The 24,206-nt window shown below is 46.6% G+C and overlaps 1 protein-coding gene across 1 annotated transcript in view; it reads left to right on the top strand.

Moving 5' to 3' along the window:
* The window catches only part of LOC135557798 (ras-related protein R-Ras2), a 59,437-nt gene that overhangs the window by 28,383 nt on the left and 6,848 nt on the right, over positions 1-24,206 (top strand). Inside the window, exons 2-3 of the mRNA XM_064991426.1 lie at positions 18,378-18,465; positions 18,644-18,746. Of these exons, the coding sequence (XP_064847498.1) occupies positions 18,378-18,465; positions 18,644-18,746 (191 nt within the window). The remainder of the gene's footprint in view (positions 1-18,377; positions 18,466-18,643; positions 18,747-24,206) is intronic.

Below are 24,206 nucleotides of genomic sequence, written 5' to 3'. Positions count from 1 at the left end.
CCTGGCGCCCTTTTAAGGCGGTGGACCCATTGTGTGCTGCTGTGCTCTCCCTCTTCATGTGTATTAGTTATTGAATAATTGACCTTTCTGGTTTGCATGAGCTCATGGGACAAGTGGGTTTTTCCCCAGGAAGTGTAGGCCTTTCCCTCTCTCTCTCTCTCTCTCTCTCTCTCTCTCTCTCTCTCTCTCTCTCTCGCTCGTGCTCCCTCTCCCTCTCTCTCTCTCCCTCTCTCTTTCTCTCGCTTACTCATACACACAACAAATTGTAATTGTGTTCTTGGCTGGAACTCTCCAGTGGGATGAAGTCACACATGAAGGTGAGGAGAGGGAAGGAGTAGAGCAGACGGTAGTATTGGACAAGCAGAACCCCTACGCTCCCATCTGCTTCATGTTAACCCTTAATGGTGGCTATTTGTGCTGGGTGATGGTTGATTACTGACGGCTGCCGGAGGTCATTCGGCCCCTGGACAGTCCCCCAGGTTCAGCAGAGGTTAACCCTGTTGGACAAGGGAGGGCAGGGGAACAGGAAGGGGATAGCTAAGGGAGTGGTGTAAGTCTACAGCTGCCTGACTGACACAATTAAACTCAATGTTCACAGGTGTTTATTTACTCTGAGCAGTTCCACAAGTGAGGCTGTTTTAGAGGACGGCTCAGTGTAAAAACTCTGGTTGGGGACAGAGATAAGATGGACTATATTCTGAAAAGTACACCTTATCAATGGACTTTGACCCTAAAGAGACAACAAAGCTGGATGTTTGAATGCCCAACTGTGGCTAGTGGCTCTCATCCTAGTGAACCCTCAACATGACTGTACCTAACACCCCTAATGGAAGCAGTGACCAGTATGATAGTTTAGACTACCCCTATAACAGCCAGTATAATGGGCCAGTCCAGTTCGCCATTCACATCCATGATAAGCTGGGGAATGAAGGAGAATCTAGGGAAAGCCTGACTATGCAAATCCCTGGAACAGCTCTACTTCAAGGGTGGAGTTCTGTTGCTGCACTTCTAGAAACAAATGAGAGGGCTTAAGCAGGTCTGAAGTTAAAGCACCAGGCCTCACCGGGATCTGCTTTGAGCTGGCACTGGTTCAACTCTCCCATAAATCAATGCACATGAAAAGGCAGTTCAGTTCATCACCTGTATTTGTATGCTCATCAAGTCCTGCATACTTCCAAAACATATAAGATTAGCAGTTATTTACTTCCCTACCCCTACTACCCTGTCTACCCTACTCCTTCCTAGACCTCTCCTCCACAGTGTCCTGGTCCTACCCTACTACCCTGTCTCCCCTACCCGTTCCTGGACCTCTCCTCCACAGTGTCCTTGTCCTACCCTACTACCCTGTCTCCCCTACCCCTTCCTGGACCTCTCCTCCACAGTGTCCTTGTCCTACCCTACTACCCTGTCTCCCCTACCCCTTCCTGGACCTCTCCTCCACAGTGTCCTGGTCCTACCCTCCCCATACTACCCCGTCTCCCCTACCCCTTCCTGGACCTCTCCTCCACAGTGTCCTTGTCCTACCCTACTACCCTGTTTCCCCTACCCCTTCCTAGACCTCTCCTCCACAGTGTCCTGGTCCTACCCCTACTACCCTGTCTCTCCTACCCCTTCCTGGACCTCTCCTCCACAGTGTCCTGGTCCTACCCCTACTACCCTGTCTCCCCTACCTCTTCCTGGACCTCTCCTCCACAGTGTCCTGGTCCTACCCCTACTACCCTGTCTCCCCTACCCCTTCCTGGACCTCTCCTCCACAGTGTCCTGGTCCTGCCCTACCTTGGGCCCAGCTGTAGTGTGTGTCTCTCTAACGCTGTGTCAGCTCGACCTGGTGCTGGAATTGGTCAGGCTTGGCTGAGAGGGGAGCTGTATTGGGATTGAGGGATATTATAAAGTTGCAGCTGTTTGCATAATTCTCCTAAGGGATAATACAAGTTTTCCTACCATTTAATCTACATTTTCTCATTAGCGAAGCTCAATTTCTTGATTTGGAAGTCAAGGTCTCTGAATCCTCATAGGGCATTAAGGGCACATATGGAAGGAAATGAACTGTGCCATTTCCTCTTATTCTGCTGTGTTCACGCTTATTATGATCCAGTAGGCAGGCATACCATTTTCCTCAAATATGTGTGTTTTTGTTAATTAATCGCCTAGAGTATTTTGGAGAGAAATCTCCGGCCTCCCTCCCTTCACATAACTGATTGGTGAATCCATGGCTGAGCTCTGCTCTGGCTGTTTGTCTTATGCTGGATCAGCTATACTGGTAATTAGGGCTGGGCGGTATACCATATTTGACTATATACCGGTATTGATACACGGACCAGTTTGGGTTTTTATTTTACCTTCTATAACGGTATTTGAATGTTTAGTTTCGTTCAGTCTGCATGGTCAATGTAGCGCATGCAACAATGTTGATGCCAATGAACTTGTTTCCTATTTGATCTTAATATAAATCCACAAGCGTTCGATAATTACAATATTAGTTTGTGTTTCTTATATCTGCAAACAGCTAGTTTGTATTTTCTTAGGAAGTTAAAGCTAAATCGTGTTAGCCACTAATGCTAATCGCTAGTTAGCTGGCTAGTCAGAGTAAACGTAGCTAGCTAATAAAGCCTGATACCAGTACTGGTGGAGGCCTAAGTCAGCATGTTGTTTGTGCAACAGTATCTTCTAAATCAAAGAGGAATAGGCGAAGCAGGAACATGTTGGCTACGTGAATAAAGATTTAATGTAGCAAAAGATTATAGGGTCCCCTAGGAAACACTGAACATCACTTTGGTTTCTACCCTGTCACAATAACTTGTCCATGGCATTTTCATTCATTGTCATGTCAAACACTGTAATCAAAGTTCCCACTGTTATTTATATTCTAACTATAGAATTGAATAAACATTATATTTCCATGATTCCAAAAGCTCACCCAAGTGTTCTAAATCTAAATCGCAATTGCAACATTTGGTTAAAAATAAGGCCTAGTTTTTTGCCCATATCGTGGCAGTGTGGAAATCATCTCAAATGAGTGCAGGAAATGTAGAAATTTATGGAAATACAGGAAATTATTTTAGGTTGAAGTTGAATTTAACAGTATAACCCAATCAGTAAGGAGAAAGACCCATTGAAATCACTTGCCATCCTATGGTCACACACTACTCATGAAGCACATTGGAACTTTTATTATTCTAAAACACAAAATACCATGATACTGTCTCATTTAAAAAATATACCGTGATATGTCTCTTCTAAAAAAATTACTGTGATACCGTCTCGTTTAAAAAAATATATGTGATACCGTCTCGTTTAAAAAAATATGTGATACCGTCTCATTTTAAAAGAAAATATGTGATACCGTCTCATTTGAAAAAAATATGTGATACCGTCTCATTAAAAAAATATATATATGTGATACCGTCTCATTAAAAAAATATATATGTGATACCGTCTCTTTTTCTTTTTTAAAGACGTGATGCCATCTCAATATTTTAAAAAATACATGATACCGTCTTGTTTAAATAAATAAAAAATACCATGATATGATATTTTGGCCATATCGCCCAGCCCTAACAGTAATTTACGTGAGACTCCTGCTACCCAAACGAGTGAGATGGCTGTCTCAGATAGACAGGAGTGTATCTATATATAGCACGGTAAGCTGTTTTTGTGGTGAGGAAGTGGGTGAATGGCGTTTATTGCACGCCTACACGTATCCTTGTTTCCAATTGGTGGAGATGAAGCTGTCAGCCTGCAGTCGTAACACAGGATCTGTTAGATTGTCTATCAGAGAGTCAGAGACAGACAGGGTTAGTATAGCAGCTGTATACTAGGGAGATGACTCCTCAGCGCTGCAGCACAATGTAGGCTAACTAAATCAGTGCAGAGGCTGCAGCTGAGAGAGACACTGGATCCACTGACCCTCTTTTCATGGTGAACAAACCATGTCATGGTGTGGAGTGGGTGGGGTGGTGGTGCTGGAAGGCAGCAGTGGAAATGATTGGCAATGGGTGGGTGGATTGGTGGGTTAGTTGGTATGTGGGTGGGGATTGGTGAATATCTCCTCTGTGACATCAGAGGGCTTTGCTGGCTTGGGCCGGCTGCCCTGGTGTGTAGGTTTAGTTTACTTCCCTCTGGCTGAGTGGAGCTGAGGGCTCTGCTCTACTATATACTCCACTCTGCACTGCTCTACTCTGCTTTACTCTACTCTATACTCTGCTCTACTCTACTCTATACTATGCTCCATGCTTTACTCTACTCAATACTCTGCTCTACTCTACTCTTTACTCTGCTCTACTCTATACTCCGCTCTACTCTACACTCTGCTCTAGATTATGTTCTATACTCTACTCTATGCTCTGCTCTACACTATACTATGCTTACTCTGCTCTATGCTCTGCTCTACACTATACTCTGTTCTACTCTGCTCTGCTCTATACTCTGTTCTACTCTACTATATACACTGCTCTGCTTTGCTATGCTCTACTGTATACTATGCTCTGCTCTATACTCTTCTCTGCTCTATACTCTACTATATACTCTGCTCCACTTTATACACCGCTCTACTCTATAATCGGCTCTACTTTATTCTCTTCTCTGTTCTATACTCTACTCTACTCTATACTCTGCTTCACTCTATACTCTGCTCTACTCTATACTCTATACTCTGCTCTACTCTATATTCTATACTCTGCTCTACTCTCAAATGAAATAAAATGTTATACTCTACTCTATACGCTGCTCTACTGTATACTCTGCTCTATACTCTGCTCTACTCTATACTCTACTCTGTACTGTGCTTTACTCTATACACCGCTCTATTCTATACCCTAATCTATACTCTATACTCCGCTCTAATGTACTCTATACTCTGCTCTATTCTATACACTGCTGTGTTCTATACTCTACTCTATACTCCTCTGTATACTCTGCTCTACTCTATACTCTGCTCTATACTCTATGCTCTACTGTATACTCTGCTCTAATCTATACTCTGTTCTATACTCTGCTCTGCTTTATACTTTACTCTATACCATGCTCTACTCTACACCATGCTCTACTCTATACTCTATACTCTACTCTGTACTGCGCTCTACTCTATACACCGCTCTATTCTATACCCTAATTTATACTCTGCTCTAATGTACTCTATACTCAACGATATACTCTATACTCTGCTCTATTCTATACACTGCTCTGCTCTATACTCTACTCTATACACTGTTGTGCTCTATACTCCACACTCCTCTATACTCTGCTCTACTCTATAATCTACTATATACTCTGCTCTACTCTATATTCTATGCTCTACTATATACTCTGCTCGATTCTATACTCTGTTCTATACTCTGCTCTGCTTTATACTTTACTCTACACCATGCTCTACTCTACACCATAATCTACACCATGCTATATAGTCTACACTATGCTCTACACCATGCTCTATACTCTATACTATGTTCTACACCACGCTCTATTCTCTACACCATGCTCTACTCTGATAGAGCAGTCTGACTGAGCAGCAGCAGTGTCACGTTCTTTCAAAATCGAACCCAGAAGCAGACCAGGACAAGGAGAGTAGGAAGAAGGTGAGTATTTATTTACAAGTGAATATGAATGGGTAGATATATCCAGGTGGTGTAGCGGGCAGCGGTGGTGAGTTGATGGGAGTAAATAGGTGGATCCAATGGGGTAGCGGAATTCTACGACGACCAGGCGGGAATGGGGTAAATGATCCGGGTGAGTAACTGAAGACAGAACAAACGGAGGTAAGTTTAAGGCAAGCAATACGTAAAAAAAACAAAAACAAATTCTATCTAACTTGAGGCTGATACTATGGCACGACATACTGTTCATGGCTAACGATCCGGCAGGGAATGGATGTCAGGTCAGAGCTTTTGAAAGGGAGAGGTGATGATCAGGACAGGTGTGCAGATTACTGATGGGATACAGGTGCGGGTGAACATCGATCTCCCAACAAGCTAATTCGCCCGGCAACCAGACAGGGTGCGTTCCAGGACACCGGAAACACACTCCAGGACAGAAACACAGGCAAACACAGACTCAGGAAGCGGGATTCGTGACAAGCAGGCCCGTAATCATTCATTCAAACAGCACTTTCGTGCGTTTTGCAAGCAGCTCTTCGCAAGCACAGCGCTGTTTTTGACTTCAAGCCTATCAGCCTAATGGCTGGTGTAACCAATGTGAAATGGCTAGCTAGTTAGCTGAGTGTGTGCTAATACTGTTTCAAACGTCACTCGCTTTTAGATTTGGAGTAGTTATTCCCCCTGCACTGCAAGGGCCGCGGCTTTTGTGGAGCGATGGGTAACGATGCTTTGAGTGTGGCTGTTGTCGACGTGTTCCTGGTTCAAGCCCAGGTAGAGCCGAGGAGGGGGACGGAAGCTATACTGTTACACTGGCAATACTATAGTACCTATAAGAACATCCAATAGTCAAAGGTATATGAAATACAAAATGGTATAGAGAGAAATAGTCCTAAAAATACTATATTAACTAGAATCTTAAACCTCTTACCTTGGAATATTGAAGCCTCATGTTAAAAGGAACCACCAACTTTCATATGTTCTCATGTTCTGAGCAAGGAACTTAAACGTTAGCTTCTTTACATGGCACATATTACTTTCTTCTCCAACACTATGTTTTTGCATTATTTAAACCAAATTGAACATGTTTCATTATTTATTTGAGGCTAAATTGATTATATTGATGTTTTATATTATGTTAAAATAAGTGTTAATGCAGTATTGTTGTAATTGTCATTATTACAAATAAAAATATTTAAAAAATCGGCTTTTTTGGTCCTCCAATAATCGGTATCGGTATCAGCGTTGAAAAATCATAATCGTTCGACCTCTACTCTATACTCTACTCTGCTCTAATGTACTCTATACTCAACTATATACTCTATACTCTATACTCTACTCTATACTCTGCTCTATTCTATACACTGCTCTGCTCTATACTACAGTGCCTTGCGAAAGTATTCGGCCCCCTTGAACTTTGCGACCTTTTGCCACATTTCAGGCTTCAAACATAAAGATATAAAACTGTATTTTTTTGTGAAGAATCAACAACAAATGGGACACAATCATGAAGTGGAACGACATTTATTGGATATTTCAAACTTTTTTAACAAATCAAAAACTGAAAAATTGGGCGTGCAAAATTATTCAGCCCCTTTACTTTCAGTGCAGCAAACTCTCTCCAGAAGTTCAGTGAGGATCTCTGAATGATCCAATGTTGACCTAAATGACTAATGATGATAAATACAATCCACCTGTGTGTAATCAAGTCTCCGTATAAATGCACCTGCACTGTGATAGTCTCAGAGGTCCGTTAAAAGTGCAGAGAGCATCATGAAGAACAAGGAACACACCAGGCAGGTCCGAGATACTGTTGTGAAGAAGTTTAAAGCCGGATTTGGATACAAAAAGATTTCCCAAGCTTTAAACATCCCAAGGAGCACTGTGCCAGCGATAATATTGAAATGGAAGGAGTATCAGACCACTGCAAATCTACCAAGACCTGGCCGTCCCTCTAAACTTTCAGCTCATACATGGAGAAGACTGATCAGAGATGCAGCCAAGAGGCCCATGATCACTCTGGATGAACTGCAGAGATCTACAGCTGAGGTGGGAGACTCTGTCCATAGGACAACAATCAGTCGTATATTGCACAAATCTGGCCTTTATGGAAGAGTGGCAAGAAGAAAGCCATTTCTTAAAGATATCCATAAAAAGTGTTGTTTAAAGTTTGCCACAAGCCACCTGGGAGACACACCAAACATGTGGAAGAAGGTGCTCTGGTCAGATGAAACCAAAATTGAACTTTTTGGTAACAATGCAAAACGTTATGTTTGGCGTAAAAGCAACACAGCTCATCACCCTGAACACACCATACCCACTGTCAAACATTGTGGTGGCAGCATCATGGTTTGGGCCTGCTTTTCTTCAGCAGGGACAGGGAAGATGGTTAAAATTGATGGGAAGATGGATGGAGCCAAATACAGGACCATTCTGGAAAAAAACCTGATGGAGTCTGCAAAAGACCTGAGACTGGGATGGAGATTTGTCTTCCAACAAGACAATGATCCAAAACATAAAGCAAAATCTACAATGGAATGGTTCAAAAATAAACATATCCAGGTGTTAGAATGGCCAAGTCAATTTCCAGACCTGAATCCAATTGAGAATCTGTGGAAAGAACTGAAAACTGCTGTTCACAAATGCTCTCCATCCAACCTCACTGAGCTCGAGCTGTTTTGCAAGGAGGAATGGGAAAACATTTCAGTCTCTCGATGTGCAAAACTGATAGAGACATACCCCAAGCGACTTACAGCTGTAATCGCAGCAAAATGGGGCGGCAGTGTAGCCTAGTGGTTAGAGCATTGTAGCAGTGTAGCCTAGTGGTTAGAGCATTGGACTAGTAACCGAAAGGTTGCAAGTTCAAATCCCTGAGCTGACAAGGTACAAAATCTGTCGTTCTGCCCCTGAACAGGCAGTTAACCCACTGCTCCTAGGCCGTCATTGAAAATAAGAATTTTTTCTTAACTGATTTGCCTAGTAAAATAAAGGTTTAAAAAAAGGAGGCGCTACAAAGTATAAACTTAAGGGGGCTGAATAATTTTGCACGCCCAATTTTTCAGTTTTTGATTTGTTAAAAAAGTTTGAAATATCCAATAAATGTCGTTCCACTTCATGATTGTGTCCCACTTTTGTTGATTCTTCACAAAAAAATACAGTTTTATATCTTTATGTTTGAAGCCTGAAATGTGGCAAAAGGTCGCAAAGTTCAAGGGGGGCGAAAACTTTCGCAAGGCACTGTATATACTCTACTCTATACACTGCTGTGCTCTATACTCTAATCTACACTCCTCTCTATACTCTGCTCTACTCTATACTCTACTATATGCTCTACTCTATATTCTATGCTCTACTATATACTCTGCTCTAATCTATACTCTGTTCTATACTCTGCTCTGCTTTATACTTTACTCTACACCATGCTCTACTCTACACCATGCTCTACTCTACACCATGCTCTATACCATAATCTACACCATGCTTTATAGTCTACACTATGATCTACACCATGCTCTACTCTACACCATGCTCTATACTCTACACCATAACCTACACCATGATCTATACTCTACACTATCCTCTACACCATGCTCCATACTCTACACCATGCTCTACACTATGCTTTATACTCTACATAATACTCTACACCATGCGCTATACTCTATACCACGCTCTATACTCTACATCATGCTCTATACTCTACACCATGCTCTATACCATTTTTTATTTTATTTTTACCTTTATTTAACCAGGCAAGTCAGTTAAGAACAAATTCTTATTTTCAATGACGGCCTGGAAACAGTGGGTTAACTGCCTGTTCAGGGGCAGAACGACAGATTTGTACCTTGTCAGCTCGGGGGTTTGAACTCTCAACGCTCTAACCACTAGGCTACACTGCCGTCCCACCATGCTCTATACTCTACACCATGCTCTATACTCTACACCATGCTCTATACTCTACTCCATGCTCTATACTCCATACCATGCTCTATACACTACATCATGCTCTATACTCTACACCATGCTCTATACCATGCTCTATACTCTACACCATGCTCTACATCATGTCTATACTTATCTACACCATGCTCTGATTACTCTAGTTTGTTCCACCATGCTCTATACTCTTCACCATGATCTACACCATGCTCTATACTGATACACCATGCTCTATACTCTAGGCAACACCATGCTCTATACTCTACACCATGCTCTATACTCTACACCATGATCTACACCATGCTCTATACTCTACACCATGCTCTATACTCTACACCATGCTCTATACTATACACCATGCTCTACACCATGCTCTATACTCTACACCATGCTCTACTCTACACCATGCTCTATACTCTACACCATGCTCTATACTATACACCATGCTCTACACCATGCTCTATAGTCTACACCATGCTCTACACCATGCTCTATACTCTACACCATGCTCTACTCTACAACATGCTCTACATCATGCTCTACTCTACACTATGCTCTTCTCTACACCATGCTCTACACCATGCTCATCATGCTCTCTTCTCTACTCTATGCTCTACTCTATACTCTTCTCTATACTCTGCTCTACACTATACAAGGCTCTACACTATACTATATATATACACACACACACACACACACACACACTGGTGCTCATATAGAAAATGTGTCTAAGGCTGTCTCGTTGGTGCACACAAAAACAGAAGTAATTTACGGAAGGGTTGGCTGAACTCTGTCAGACTACAGGAGCACTCTGTTTTGTTAAAGAGGGATTTAACCTCAGCTGCTCTCCAAATTCAAATGAAATGTAATTCTATGAAAAAGGCTCAGCTACCATTGAAGCAATTGGTTAATTCACTTGAGAGGAGAATATTTGCATTTTAGGAGTGTTTGAACAGGGAGTGTTTTTTTTCAGTTCCCACTGGCATCTGTGTTAAGGTGCGACTGAAGGTCAGGACACTTCACCATGCAAAGAGAGTCCACTGTGGGGGGGTCGGTGGCTAGGTGTGTGTGTGTGTGTGTGTGTGTGTGTGTGTGTGTGTGTGTGTGTGTGTGTGTGTGTGTGTGTGTGTGTGTGTGTGTGTGTGTGTGTGTGTGTGTGTGTGTGTGTGTGTGTGTGTGTGTGTGTGTGTGTGTGTGTGTGTGTGTGTGTGCAAGCAGACCAGACTTTAGACCCCCTGCAGAGTGAATGACTGACCGGTCAGTCTGGACTCTGGACAGGATCAGCTGTCTGTGCAGTGATGGCTGTCCAGTGTTGTCATGGAGACGGTGGTGTGAGGCTGTACAATAGAAGTTCAGTGGCCTGGTCCCAGATCTGTTTGTGCTCTTGCCAACTCAATTGCTGTCCTTGTTAAGCCAAGCATGACAAGGAGTGACAAGGAATTGGCATGATAGCACAAACACAATTGTACATACAGTGAAAACTGAATGGTGCTGGGAAGAACAGTGAGCTAAGCTCCTTCCCACCCTGGGAGGCTGTTGTGGTTGTGTTGTCCCAGTTAGTCACCCACCCCACAGTGGGAGTCATCCTATGTTGAATATGGAGCTAATGGTGATGTACCCAAATGAGCCATATGAGGATCCATCACATACAGTTGAAGTCAGAGGTTTACATGCACTTAGGCTGGAGTCATTAAAACTCGTTTTTCAACCACTCCAAAAATTTCTTGTTAACAAACTATAGTTTTGGCAAGTCGGTTAGGACATCTACTTTGTGCATGACACAAGTCATTTTTCCAACAATTGTTTCTAGACAGATTATTTCACGTATAATTTCTCATCACAATTCCAGTGGGTTAGAAGTTTACATACACTAAGTTGAAAATTACAGAAAATAACATGTCATGGCTTTAGAAGCTTCTGATAGGCTAATTGACATAATTTGAGTCAATTGGTGGTGTACCTGTGGATGTATTTCAAGGCCTACCTTCAAACTCAGTGCCTCTTTGCTTGACATCATGGGAAAATCAAAATAAATCAGCCAAGACCCGAGAAGATAATTGTAAACCTCCACATGTCTGGTTCATCCTTGGGAGCAATTTACAAATGCCTGAAGGTACCACGGTCATCTGTACAAACAATAGTATGCAAGTATAAACACCATGGGACCACGCAGCCGTCATACCGCTCAGGAAGGAGAGGCGTTCTGTCTCCTAGAGATGGACGTACTTTGGTGCGAAAAGTGCAAATCAATCGCAGAACAACCGCAAAGGACCTTGTGATGATGCTGGAGGAAAAAGGTACAAAAGTATCTATATCCACAGTAGGATGAGTCCGATATCAACATAACCTGAAAGGCCGCTCAGCAAGGAAGAAGCCACTGCTCCAAAACTGCCATAAAAAAGCCAGACTACAGTTTGTAACTGCACATGGGGACAAAGATCATACTTTTTGGAGAAATATCCTCTGGTCTGATGAAACAAAAATAGAACTGTTTGGCTATAATGACCATCGTTATGTTTGGAGGAAAAAGGGGGAGGCTTGCAAGCCGAAGAACACCATCCCAAGCACAGGGGTGACAGCATGATGTTGTGGGGGTGCTTTGCTGCAGGAGGGACTGGTGCACTTCACAAAATAGATGGCATCATGAGGTAGGAAATGTATGTGGATATATTGAAGCAACATCTCAAGACATCCATCAGGAAGTTAAAACTTGGTCACAAATGACCCCAAGAATACTTCCAAGGTTGTGGCGAAGTGTCTTAGGGACAACAAAGTCAAGGTATTGGAGTGGCCATCACAAAGCCCTGACCTCAATCCCATGGACATTTGTGGGCAGAACTGAAAAAGCGTGTTCGAGCAAGGAGGCCAACAAACCTGACTCAGTTTCACCAACTCTGTCAGGAAGAATGGGCCAAAATTTACCCAACTTATTGTGGGAAGCTTGTGGAAGGCTACCCGAAATGTTTTACCCAAGTTAAACAATGTAACGGCAATGCTACGAAATACTAATTGAGTGTATGTAAACTTCTGACCCTCTGGGAATGTGATGAAAGAAATAAAAGCTGAAATAAATTATTCTCTCTACTATTATTCTGACATTTCACATTCTTAAAGTAAAGTGGTGATCCTAACTGACCTAAGACAGGGAATTTTTACTAGGATTAAATGTCAGGAATTGAAATGTATTTGGCTAAGGTGTATGTAAACTTCTGACTTCAACTGTATATTACTGGGTACAGCCAGTGCTGTTTCTGGACATACATTATCTCTTTCTCGCTCTCTCTTTCTCAGCCTACGCTTCACTGTTCTGCAGCCTCATCAATCAGGGGAACCAGCATGGAGAGAGTGGAGCAGCAGAGCAGGCTGCAGACATATGCAGGATCGCTGATGAATTATTGAACAGTGCCAAGTGGACGTGATGTCGGCATGCATGCAGCACATACAGAGAGGACTAGGGAGAGAGGGAGAGGCATGGGGGGAGAGGGAGAGACATGAGAGGGAGAGGCATGACGAGAGGGAGAGGCATGGGGGTTGAGGGAAAGGCATGGGGAGAGAGGGAGAGACATGAGAGGGAGAGGCATGGGGAGAGAGGGAGAGACATGGGGGTTGAGGGAAAGGCATGGGGAGAGAGGGAGAGACATGAGAGGGAGAGGCATGGGGAGAGAGGGAGAGACATGAGAGGGAGAGACATGACGAGAGGGAGAGGCATGGGGGTTGAGGGAAAGGCATGGGGAGAGAGGGAGAGACATGAGAGGGAGAGGCATGGGGAGAGGGAGAGACATGAGGGGGAGGGAAAGGCATGGGGAGAGAGGGAGAGACATGGGGGTTGAGGGAGAGGCATGGGGAGAGAGGGAGAGACATGAGAGGGAGAGGCATGGGGGAGAGGGAGAGGCATGGGGGTTGAGGGAAAGGCATGGGGAGAGAGGGAGAGGCATGGGGAGAAAGGGGAGGCATGGGGGAGAGGGAGAGGCATGGGGGTTGAGGGAGAGACATGAGAGGGAGAGGCATGACGAGAGGGAGAGGCATGGGGGTTGAGGGAAAGGCATGGGGGGAGAGGGAGAGGCATGGGGGAGAGGGAGAGGCATGGCGGGAGAGGGAAAGGAATGGGGAGAGAGGGAGAGGCATGGGGAGAAAGGGAGAGGCATGGGGAGAGAGAAGGAATGAGCTTGGGTGAGAGAGAGACAGATAGTATGGGAAGGGGCGAGTTTATGTGTGCAACAGAGAAATATGGAGAGAAAAGGGAATTTGTATGAAATAATGCATGTGAGAGAGTTGGAGAGTTTTTATTTTATTTATTTATTTATTTCACCTTTATTTAACCAGGTAGGCAAGTTGAGAACAAGTTCTCATTTACAATTGCGACCTGGCCAAGATAAAGCAAAGCAGTTCGACACATACAACGACACAGAGTTACACATGGAATAAAACAAACATACAGTCAATAATACAGTATAAACAAGTCTATATACGATGTGAGCAAATGAGGTGAGATAAGGGAGGTAAAGGCAAAAAAAGGCCATGGTGGCAAAGTAAATACAATATAGCAAGTAAAACACTGGAATGGTAGATTTGCAATGGAAGAAAAAATAAAATAATAGGGTTCAAAGGAGCAAAATAAATAAATAAATTAGATACAGTAGGGAAAGAGGTAGTTGTTTGGGCTAAAATATAGGTGGGCTATGTACAGGTGCAGTAATCTGTGAGCTGCTCTGACAGTTGGTGCTTAAAGCTAGTGAGGGAGATAAGTGTTTCCAGTTTCAGTGCTTTTTGTAGTTCGTTCCAGTCATTGGCAGCAGAGAACTGGAAGGAGAGGCGGCCAAAGAAAGAATTGGTTTTGGGGGTGACTAGAGAGATATACCTGCTGGAGCCTGTGCTACAGGTGGGAGATGCTATAGTGACCAGCGAGCTGAGATAAGGGGGGACTTTACCTAGCAGGGTCTTGTAGATGACATGGAGCCAGTGGGTTTGGCGACGAGTATGAAGCGAGGGCCAGCCAACGAGAGCGTACAGGTCGCAATGGTGGGTAGTATATGGGGCTTTGGTGACAAAACGGATTGCACTGTGATAGACTGCATCCAATTTGTTGAGTAGGGTATTGGAGGCTATTTTGTAAATGACATCGCCAAAGTCGAGGATTGGTAGGATGGTCAGTTTTACAAGGGTATGTTTGGCAGCATGAGTGAAGGATGCTTTGTTGCGAAATAGGAAGCCAATTCTAGATTTAACTTTGGATTGGAGATATTTGATATGGGTCTGGAAGGAGAGTTTACAGTCTAACCAGACACCTAAGTATTTGTAGTTGTCCACGTATTCTAAATCAGAGCCGTCCAGAGTAGTGATGTTGGACAGGCGGGTAGGAGCGGGTAGTGAAGAGGTTGAAGAGCATGCATTTAGTTTTACTTGTATTTAAGAGCAATTGGAGGCCACGGAAGGAGAGTTGTATGGCATTGAAGCTTGTCTGGAGGGTTGTTAACACAGTGTCCAAAGAAGGGCCAGAAGTATACAGAATGGTGTCGTCTGCGTAGAGGTGGATCAGAGACTCACCAGCAGCAAGAGCGACCTCATTGATGTATACAGAGAAGAGAGTCAGTCCAAGAATTGAACCCTGTGGCACCCCCATAGACTGCCAGAGGTCCGGACAGCAGACCCTCCGATTTGACACACTGAACTCTATCAGAGAAGTAGTTGGTGAACCAGGCGAGGCAATCATTTGAAAAACCAAGGCTGTCGAGTCTGCCGATGAGGATGTGGTGATTGACAGAGTCGAAAGCCTTGGCCAGATCAATGAACACGGCTGCACAGTAATGTTTCTTATCGATGGCGGTTAAGATATCGTTTAGGACCTTGAGTGTGGCTGAGGTGCACCCATGACCAGCTCTGAAACCAGATTGCATAGCAGAGAAGGTATGGTGAGATTCGAAATGGTCGGTAATCTGTTTGTTGACTTGGCTTTCGAAGACCTTAGAAAGGCATGGTAGGATAGATATAGGTCTGTAGCAGTTTGGGTCAAGAGTGTCCCCCCCTTTGAAGAGGGGGATGACCGCAGCTGCTTTCCAATCTTTGGGGATCTCAGACGAAACGAAAGAGAGGTTGAACAGGCTAGTAATAGGGGTGGCAACAATTTTGGCAGATAATTTTAGAAAGAAAGGGTCCAGATTGTCTAGCCCGGCTGATTTGCAGGGGTCCAGATTTTGCAGCTCTTTCAGAACATCAGCTGAACGGATTTGGGAGAAGGAGAAATGGGGAAGGCTTGGGCGAGTTGCTGTGGGGGGTGCAGTGCTGTTGACCGGGGTAGGAGTAGCCAGGTGGAAAGCATGGCCAGCCGTAGAAAAATGCTTATTGAAATTCTCAATTATGGTGGATTTATCACTGGTGACAGTGTTTCCTATCTTCAGTGCAGTGGGCAGCTGGGAGGAGGTGTTCTTATTCTCCATGGACTTTACAGTGTCCCAGAACTTTTTTGAATTAGTGTTGCAGGAAGCAAATTTCTTCTTGAAAAAGCTAGCCTTGGCTTTTCTAACTGCCTGTGTATAATGGTTTCTAGCTTCCCTGAACAGCTGCATATCACGGGGGCTGTTCGATGCTAATGCAGAACGCCATAGGATGTTTTTGTGTTGGTTAAGGGCAGTCAGGTCTGGGGAGAACCAAGGGCTATATCTGTTCCTGGTTCTAAATTTCTTGAATGGGGCATGTTTATTTAAGATGGTTAGGAAGGCATTTAAAAAAATATCCAGGCATCCTCTACTGACGGGATGAGATCAATATCCTTCCAGGATACCCTGGCCAGGTCGATTAGAAAGGCCTGCTCGCTGAAGTGTTTCAGGGAGCGTTTTACAGTGATGAGTGGGGGTCGTTTGACCGCTGACCCATTACGGATGCAGGCAATGAGGCAGTGATCGCTGAGATCTTGGTTGAAGACAGCAGAGGTGTATTTAGAGGGCAAGTTGGTTAGGATGATATCTATGAGGGTGCCCGTGTTTAAGGCTTTGGGGAGGTACCTGGTAGGTTCATTGATAATTTGTGTGAGATTGAGGGCATCAAGTTTAGATTGTAGGATGGCTGGGGTGTTAAGCATGTTCCAGTTTAGGTCGCCTAGCAGCACGAGCTCTGAAGATAGATGGGGGAAATCAGTTCACATATGGTGTCCAGAGCACAACTGGGGGCAGAGGGTGGTCTATAGCAGACTGCAACGGTGAGAGACTTGTTTTTAGAGAGGTGGATTTTTAAAAGTAGAAGTTCAAATTGTTTGGGTACAGACCTGGATAGTAGGACAGAACTCTGCAGGCTATCTTTGCAGTAGATTGCAACACCGCCCCCTTTGGAAGTTCTATCTTGTCTGAAAAGGTTGTAGTTTGGAAATAAAATTTCAGAATTTTTGGTAGTCTTCCTAAGCCAGGATTCAGACACAGCTAGAACATCTGGGTTGGCAGAGTGTGCTAAAGCAGTGAATAGAACAAACTTAGGGAGGAGGCTTCTAATGTTAACATGCATGAAACCAAGGCTATTACGGTTACAGAAGTCGTCAAAAGAGAGCGCCTGGGGAATAGGAGTGGAGCTCGGCACTGCAGGGCCTGGATTAACCTCTACATCGCCAGAGGAACAGAGGAGGAGTAGAATAAGGGTGCGGCTGAAAGCAATAAGAATTGGTCGTCTAGAACGTCTGGAACAGAGAGTAAAATAAGGTTTCTGGGGGCGATAAAATAGCATCAAGGTATAATGTACAGGCAAAGGTATGGTAGGATGTGAATACAGTGGAGGTAAACCTAGGTATTGAGTGATGAAGAGAGAGATATTGTGTGGAGTAGGTAGTAAGAAATGGGTTTATTAAGGGAGAGAAAGAGGCAGGGAGAGAAGGCAGTATATTTCCATCTGCATCGGTGGATTGACTGAAAAAGACCAAGCATATTTTAACAGTCAAACAGGTGGCCATGTGCCATGAATCAATACACATACACTGATTTAATTCACTACCAGATTAGATCCACTCCTGTCACAATAATTTGTTTAAAATGAAAAGATGATTCATGCATTGGAACAACCTGAGACTGTTTTATTCATGGTAGCCTAGCGGTTAAGAGTGTTAGGCCAGTAACCAAAAGGTTGTTGGTTCAAATCCTTGAGCCTACTAGGTGAAAAATCTGTCAATGTGCCCTTGAGCAAGGCACTTAACCCTAATTGCTCTTGTAAGTTTCTCTGGATAAGAGCGTCTGCTAAATGACTCAAATGTAAATGTATTTTTACCTGTAGTGACATAATGTTGTTCTCAGGAGTGAGTCCACCCCTCCTGTCCACATGGAGCCAGTGCACTGTGTTCCACTCTGATATAGGACATGCTTTGTATGTTGTTCTCAGCTGTCACTTAACTAGTCCCACAGGAGAGGCCAACAAAACATGCAGAGAAAATGTAATAAAATACACAGCTTCAAGCCCCGTCTCTACCTACAGACAGGCAGTCCCAGTCACTGCTTCATTACCAGCCTCTGGAAGATGGCTAATTAGTGTCATTGTTGGAATAGTGGCGACAGAAGGGCCAGTGACATTAGCAGTGTTTTGGTCATGAACACTCCAGATGACCTCGTTTTCCTGTGGCCCTCAGAAACAGTGGAGTGGTTATGTGAGTCCGTATTTACCCTGGCTTTCACAACACACGGGTCAGGATTATGTGTTTACCTCCTGCATGCTGCATAGTAGTGTAGAGGTCAACGAGTTACTGAACAACACACATGGATGGAGTGTTTACTCTCTAGAAGACCGAGCCAAAGCCAGTTGTTTATCTCACTGCCTTCTCTGCTATATGTCTCCTCAGACCTTACTGTACACCATGTTCTCTCTCCCTCTTTCTCTCTCCAGTCCTACTTTGTCACTGACTATGATCCCACGATTGAAGACTCGTATACGAAGCAGTGTGTCATTGACGAGAGGGCGGCCCGGCTTGACAGTAAGTATAGACCCTCAGCCTGTAAACAAACAGGAGAAATCTGACCACAACACTAATGTTCATTGAGAAATTCCAACCTTCACAGGAGATTACTGTTCTCTTTAGTTTTGTACAGTACCTAGTTCAGGAGAGGTGCTACTGTGTGTGTGTGTAACGTGTCTGTCCCTGTGTTTGTTAGTCCTGGACACGGCCGGACAGGAAGAGTTTGGAGCCATGAGAGAACAATACATGAGGACAGGGGAGGGTTTCCTGCTTGTCTTCTCAGTCACTGACAGAGGAAGGTGAGTGACAACCCAGTCACGTGTCACCCCCATGCTGCCTCTCTATCTGTCTGTGCCTCTCTCTGTCTGCATGACTGTCCCTCTCTCTCTGTCTGCCTGACTGTCCCTCTCCCTGTGTCTGCCTGACTGTCCCTCTCTCTGTGTCTGCCTGACTGTCCCTCTCTCTGTGTCTGCCTGACTGTCCCTCTCTCTGTGTCTGCCTGACTGTCCCTCTCTCCGTGTCTGCCTGACTGTCCCTCTCTCTGTGTCTGCCTGACTGTCCCTCTCTCTCTGTCTGCCTGACTGTCCCTCTCCCTGTGTCTGCCTGACTGTCCCTCTCTCTCTGTCTGCCTGACTGTCCCTCTCTCTGTGTCTGCCTGACTGTCCCTCTCTCTGTGTCTGCCTGACTGTCCCTCTCTCCGTGTCTGCCTGACTGTCCCTCTCTCTGTGTCTGCCTGACTGTCTGTCTCTCTGTGTCTGCCTGACTGTCCCTCTCTCTCTGTCTGCCTGACTGTCCCTCTCTCTCTGTCTGCCTGACTGTCCTCTCTCTCTGTGTCTGCCTGACTGTCCCTCTCTCTGTGTCTGCCTGACTGTCCCTCTCTCTCTGTCTGCACCTATCTCTGTTTTCCCTTTCCTCTCTCTCACTCTCTCTCTGTCTGCACGTCTCTCTATCTGCACCTATCTTGGTCTACATTTCTCTCTATCGCTCTCTTTCTCCCTCTGTCTGCCTGCTCCTCTCTCTCGCTCTCCCTCTCATGCTAAACACATACATCTCTCTCACTCACTCTCTCTTGTTCTCCCACACTTCCGTTCTTGCCAACCTGTGTCGTCATTCTCTTTTGTTCTCCTCTGCTCATATACCTCTCTTTCAACATCCACCTCTTTACAGGCTTTGATTTTCTGTGTAAAAACCCTGCATTAAATCACCTGCATGAGAATGAATGCATCCCCTCTATATGTGCTGTCCTGTAGTGCTGTGGTCGGCAGTCTTGGGCCCTTATAACCCCTCTGGTCCCTGTGCAGCAATGTGATGGTGGTGTGTCTCAACCCACCCCTCAGAGTCCCCTCTCTCCCTGCTGTAAACAGTCTTTGGGCCCTTATCACCCCTCAGAGTCCCCTCTCTCCCTGCTGTAAACAGTCTTTGGGCCCTTATCACCCCTCTGGTCCCTGTGCAGCAATGTGATGGTGGTGTGTCTCAACCCACCCCTCAGAGTCCCCTCTCTCCCTGCTGTAAACAGTCTTTGGGCCCTTATCACCCCTCAGAGTCCCCTCTCTCCCTGCTGTAAACAGTCTTTGGGCCCATTATCACCCCTCCCCTCTCTCCCTGCTGTAAACAGTCTTTGGGCCCTTATCACCCCTCTGGTCCCTGTGTAAACAGTCTTTGGGCCCTTATCAGCAATGTGATGGTGGTGTGTCTCAACCCACCCCTCAGAGTCCCCTCTCTCCCTGCTGTAAACAGTCTTTGGGCCCTTATCACCCCTCAGGGTCCCCTCTCTCCCTGCTGTAAACAGTCTTTGGGCCCTTATCACCCCTCTGGTCCCTGTGCAGCAATGTGATGGTGGTGTGTCTCAACCCACCCCTCAGAGTCCCCTCTCTCCCTGCTGTAAACAGTCTTTGGGCCCTTATCACCCCTCAGAGTCCCCTCTCTCCCTGCTGTAAACAGTCTTTGGGCCCTTATCACCCCTCTGGTCCCTGTGCAGCAATGTGATGGTGGTGTGTCTCAACCCACCCCTCAGAGTCCCCTCTCTCCCTGCTGTAAACAGTCTTTGGGCCCTTATCACCCCTCAGAGTCCCCTCTCTCCCTGCTGTAAACAGTCTTTGGGCCCTTATCACCCCTCTGGTCCCTGTGCAGCAATGTGATGGTGGTGTGTCTCAACCCACCCCTCAGAGTCCCCTCTCTCCCTGCTGTAAACAGTCTTTGGGCCCTTATCACCCCTCAGAGTCCCCTCTCTCCCTGCTGTAAACAGTCTTTGGGCCCTTATCACCCCTCAGAGTCCCCTCTCTCCCTGCTGTAAACAGTCTCTCTCACCCCTCAGAGTCCCCTCTCTCCCTGTAAACAGTCTTTGGGCCCTTATTACCCCACCCCTCAGAGTCCCCTCTCTCCCTGCTGTAAACAGTCTTTGGGCCATTATCACCCCTCAGAGTCCCCTCTCTCCCCTTAGTCCCCTCTCTCCCTGCTGTAAACAGTCTTTGGGCCCTTATCACCCCTCAGAGTCCCCTCTCTCCCTGCTGTAAAAACAGTCTTTGGGCCCTTATGATGGTGGTGTGTCTCAACCCCCTCAGAGTCCCCCCTGTGTAAACAGCAATGTGATGGTGGTGTGTCTCAACCCACCCCTCAGAGTCCCCTCTCTCCCTGCTGTAAACAGTCTTTGGGCCCTTATCACCCCTCAGAGTCCCCTCTCTCCCTGCTGTAAACAGTCTTTGGGCCCTTATCACCCCTCAGAGTCCCCTCTCTCCCTGCTGTAAACAGTCTTTGGGCCCATTATCACCCCTCAGAGTCCCCTCTCTCCCTGCTGTAAACAGTCTTTGGGCCCTTATTCAGGGCTGTAAACAGTCTTTGGGCCCTTATCACCCCTCTGGTCCCTGTGCAGCAATGTGATGGTGGTGTGTCTCAACCCACCCCTCAGAGTCCCCTCTCTCCCTGCTGTAAACAGTCTTTGGGCCATTATCACCCCTCAGAGTCCCCTCTCCCTCCCTGCTGTAAACAGTCTTTGGTAAACAGTCTTTGGGCCCTTATCACCCCTCAGAGTCCCCTCTCTCCCTGCTGTAAACAGTCTTTGGGCCCTTATCACCCCTCTGGTCCCTGTGCAGCAATGTGATGGTGGTGTGTCTCAACCCACCCCTCAGAGTCCCCTCTCTCCCTGCTGTAAACAGTCTTTGGGCCATTATCACCCCTCAGGTCCCCCTTCCCTGCTGTAAACAGTCTTTGGGCCCTATATCACCCCTCAGAGTCCCCTCTCTCCCTGCTGTAAACAGTCTTTGGGCCCTTATCACCCCTCTGGTCCCTGTGCAGCAATGTGATGGTGGTGTGTCTCAACCCACCCCTCAGAGTGGGCCCCCTCTCTCCCTGCTGTAAACAGTCTTTGGGCCCTTATCACCCCTCAGAGTCCCCTCTCTCCCTGCTGTAAACAGTCTTTGGGCCCTTATCACCCCTCTGGTCCCTGTGCAGCAATGTGATGGTGGTGTGTCTCAACCCACCCCTCAGAGTCCCCTCTCTCCCTGCTGTAAACAGTCTTTCTTCACCCCTGGTCCCCTCTCTCCCTGCTGTAAACAGTCTTTCTTATTCTGGTCCCTGTGCAGCAATGTGATGGTTATCACCCCTCAGAGTCCCTCTCTCCCTGCTGTAAACAGTCTTTGGGCCCTTATCACCCCTCAGAGTCCCCTCTCTCCCTGCTGTAAACAGTCCTGGGCCAATTATCACCCCTCAGTCTTTGGGTCAGAGTCCCCTCTCTCCCTGCTGTAAACAGTCTTTGGGCCCTTATCACCCCTCTGGTCCCTGTGCAGCAATGTGATGGTGGTGTGTCTCAACCCACCCCTCAGAGTCCCCTCTCTCCCTGCTGTAAACAGTCTTTGGGCCCTTATCACCCCTCAGAGTCCCCTCTCTCCCTGCTGTAAACAGTCTTTGGGCCCTTATCACCCCTCTGGTCCCTGTGCAGCAATGTGATGGTGGTGTGTCTCAACCCACCCCTCAGAGTCCCCTCTCTCCCTGCTGTAAACAGTCTTTGGGCCCTTATCACCCCTCTGGTCCCTGTGCAGCAATGTGATGGTGGTGTGTCTCAACCCACCCCTCAGAGTCCCCTCTCTCCCTGCTGTAAACAGTCTTTGGGCCCTTATCACCCCTCAGAGTCCCCTCTCTCCCTGCTGTAAACAGTGCAGCAATGTGATGGTTTGGGCCCTTATCACCCCTCAGAGTCCCCTCTCTCCCTGCTGTAAACAGTCTTTGGGCCATTATCACCCCTCAGAGTCCCCTCTCTCCCTGCTGTAAACAGTCTTTGGGCCCTTATCACCCCTCAGGTCCCTGCCTCTTTGGGCCCTTATCACCCCTCTGGTCCCTGTGCAGCAATGTGATGGTGGTGTGTCTCAACCCACCCCTCAGAGTCCCCTCTCTCCCTGCTGTAAACAGTCTTTGGGCCCTTATCACCCCTCTGGTCCCCCAATGTGATGGTGGTGTGTCTCACCCACCCCTCAGAGTCCCCTCTCTCCCTGCTGTAAACAGTCTTTGGGCCCTTATCACCCCTCTGGTCCCTGTGCAGCAATGTGATGGTGGTGTGTCTCAACCCACCCCTCAGAGTCCCCTCTCTCCCTGCTGTAAACAGTCTTTGGGCCATTATCACCCCTCAGAGTCCCCTCTCTCCCTGCTGTAAACAGTCTTTGGGCCCTTATCACCCCTCAGAGTCCCCTCTCTCCCTGCTGTAAACAGTCTTTGGGCCCTTATCACCCCTCTGGTCCCTCTCTCCCTGCTGTAAACAGTCTCAGAGTCCCCTCTCTCCCTGCTGTAAACAGTCTTTGGGCCCTTATCACCCCTCTGGTCCCTCATGTGATGGTGGTGTGTCCCCTCTCTCCCTGCTGTAAACAGTCTTTGGGCCCTTATCACCCCTCTGGCCAGCAATGTGATGGTGGTGTGTCTCAACCCACCCCTCAGAGTCCCCTCTCTCCCTGCTGTAAACAGTCTTTGGGCCCTTATCACCCCTCTGGTCCCCCTGTCCCTGCAATGTGATGGTGGTGTGTCTCAACCCACCCCTCAGAGTCCCCTCTCTCCCTGCTGTAAACAGTCTTTGGGCCCTTATCACCCCTCAGAGTCCCCTCTCTCCCTGCTGTAAACAGTCTTTGGGCCCTTATCACCCCTCAGAGTCCCCTCTCTCCCTGCTGTAAACAGTCTTTGGGCCCTTATCACCCCTCTGGTCCCTGTGCAGCAATGTGATGGTGGTGTGTCTCAACCCACCCCTCAGAGTCCCCTCTCTCCCTGCTGTAAACAGTCTTTGGGCCCTTATCACCCCTCTGAGTCCCCTCCTCCCTGCTGTAAACAGTCTTTGGGCCCTTATCACCCCTCAGAGTCCCCTCTCTCCCTGCTGTAAACAGTCTTTGGGCCCTTATCACCCCTCTGGTCCCTCAGCAAGTCCATTATCACCCCTCAGAGTCCCCTCTCTCCCTGCTGTAAACAGTCTTTGGGGGTCCCCCTTATCACCCCTCAGAGTCCCCTCTCTCCCTGCTGTAAACAGTCTTTGGGCCCTTATCACCCCTCTGGTCCCTGTGCAGCATGTGATGGTGGTGTGTCTCAACCCACCCCTCAGAGTCCCTCTCTCCCTGCTGTAAACAGTCTTTGGGCCCTCACCCCTCTGGTCCCCTCTCTCCCTGCTGTAAACAGTGGTGTGTCTCAACCCACCCCTTTGCTGTAAACAGTCCATTATCACCCCTCAGAGTCCCCTCTCTCCCTGCTGTAAACAGTCTTTGGGCCCTTATCACCCCTCAGAGTCCCCTCTC

Source organism: Oncorhynchus masou, chromosome 2, assembly GCF_036934945.1.
Source record: "Oncorhynchus masou masou isolate Uvic2021 chromosome 2, UVic_Omas_1.1, whole genome shotgun sequence".
In the NCBI taxonomy this organism is placed as follows: Eukaryota; Metazoa; Chordata; class Actinopteri; order Salmoniformes; family Salmonidae; genus Oncorhynchus; species Oncorhynchus masou.
This window is presented reverse-complemented; position numbering and strand designations above follow the sequence as displayed.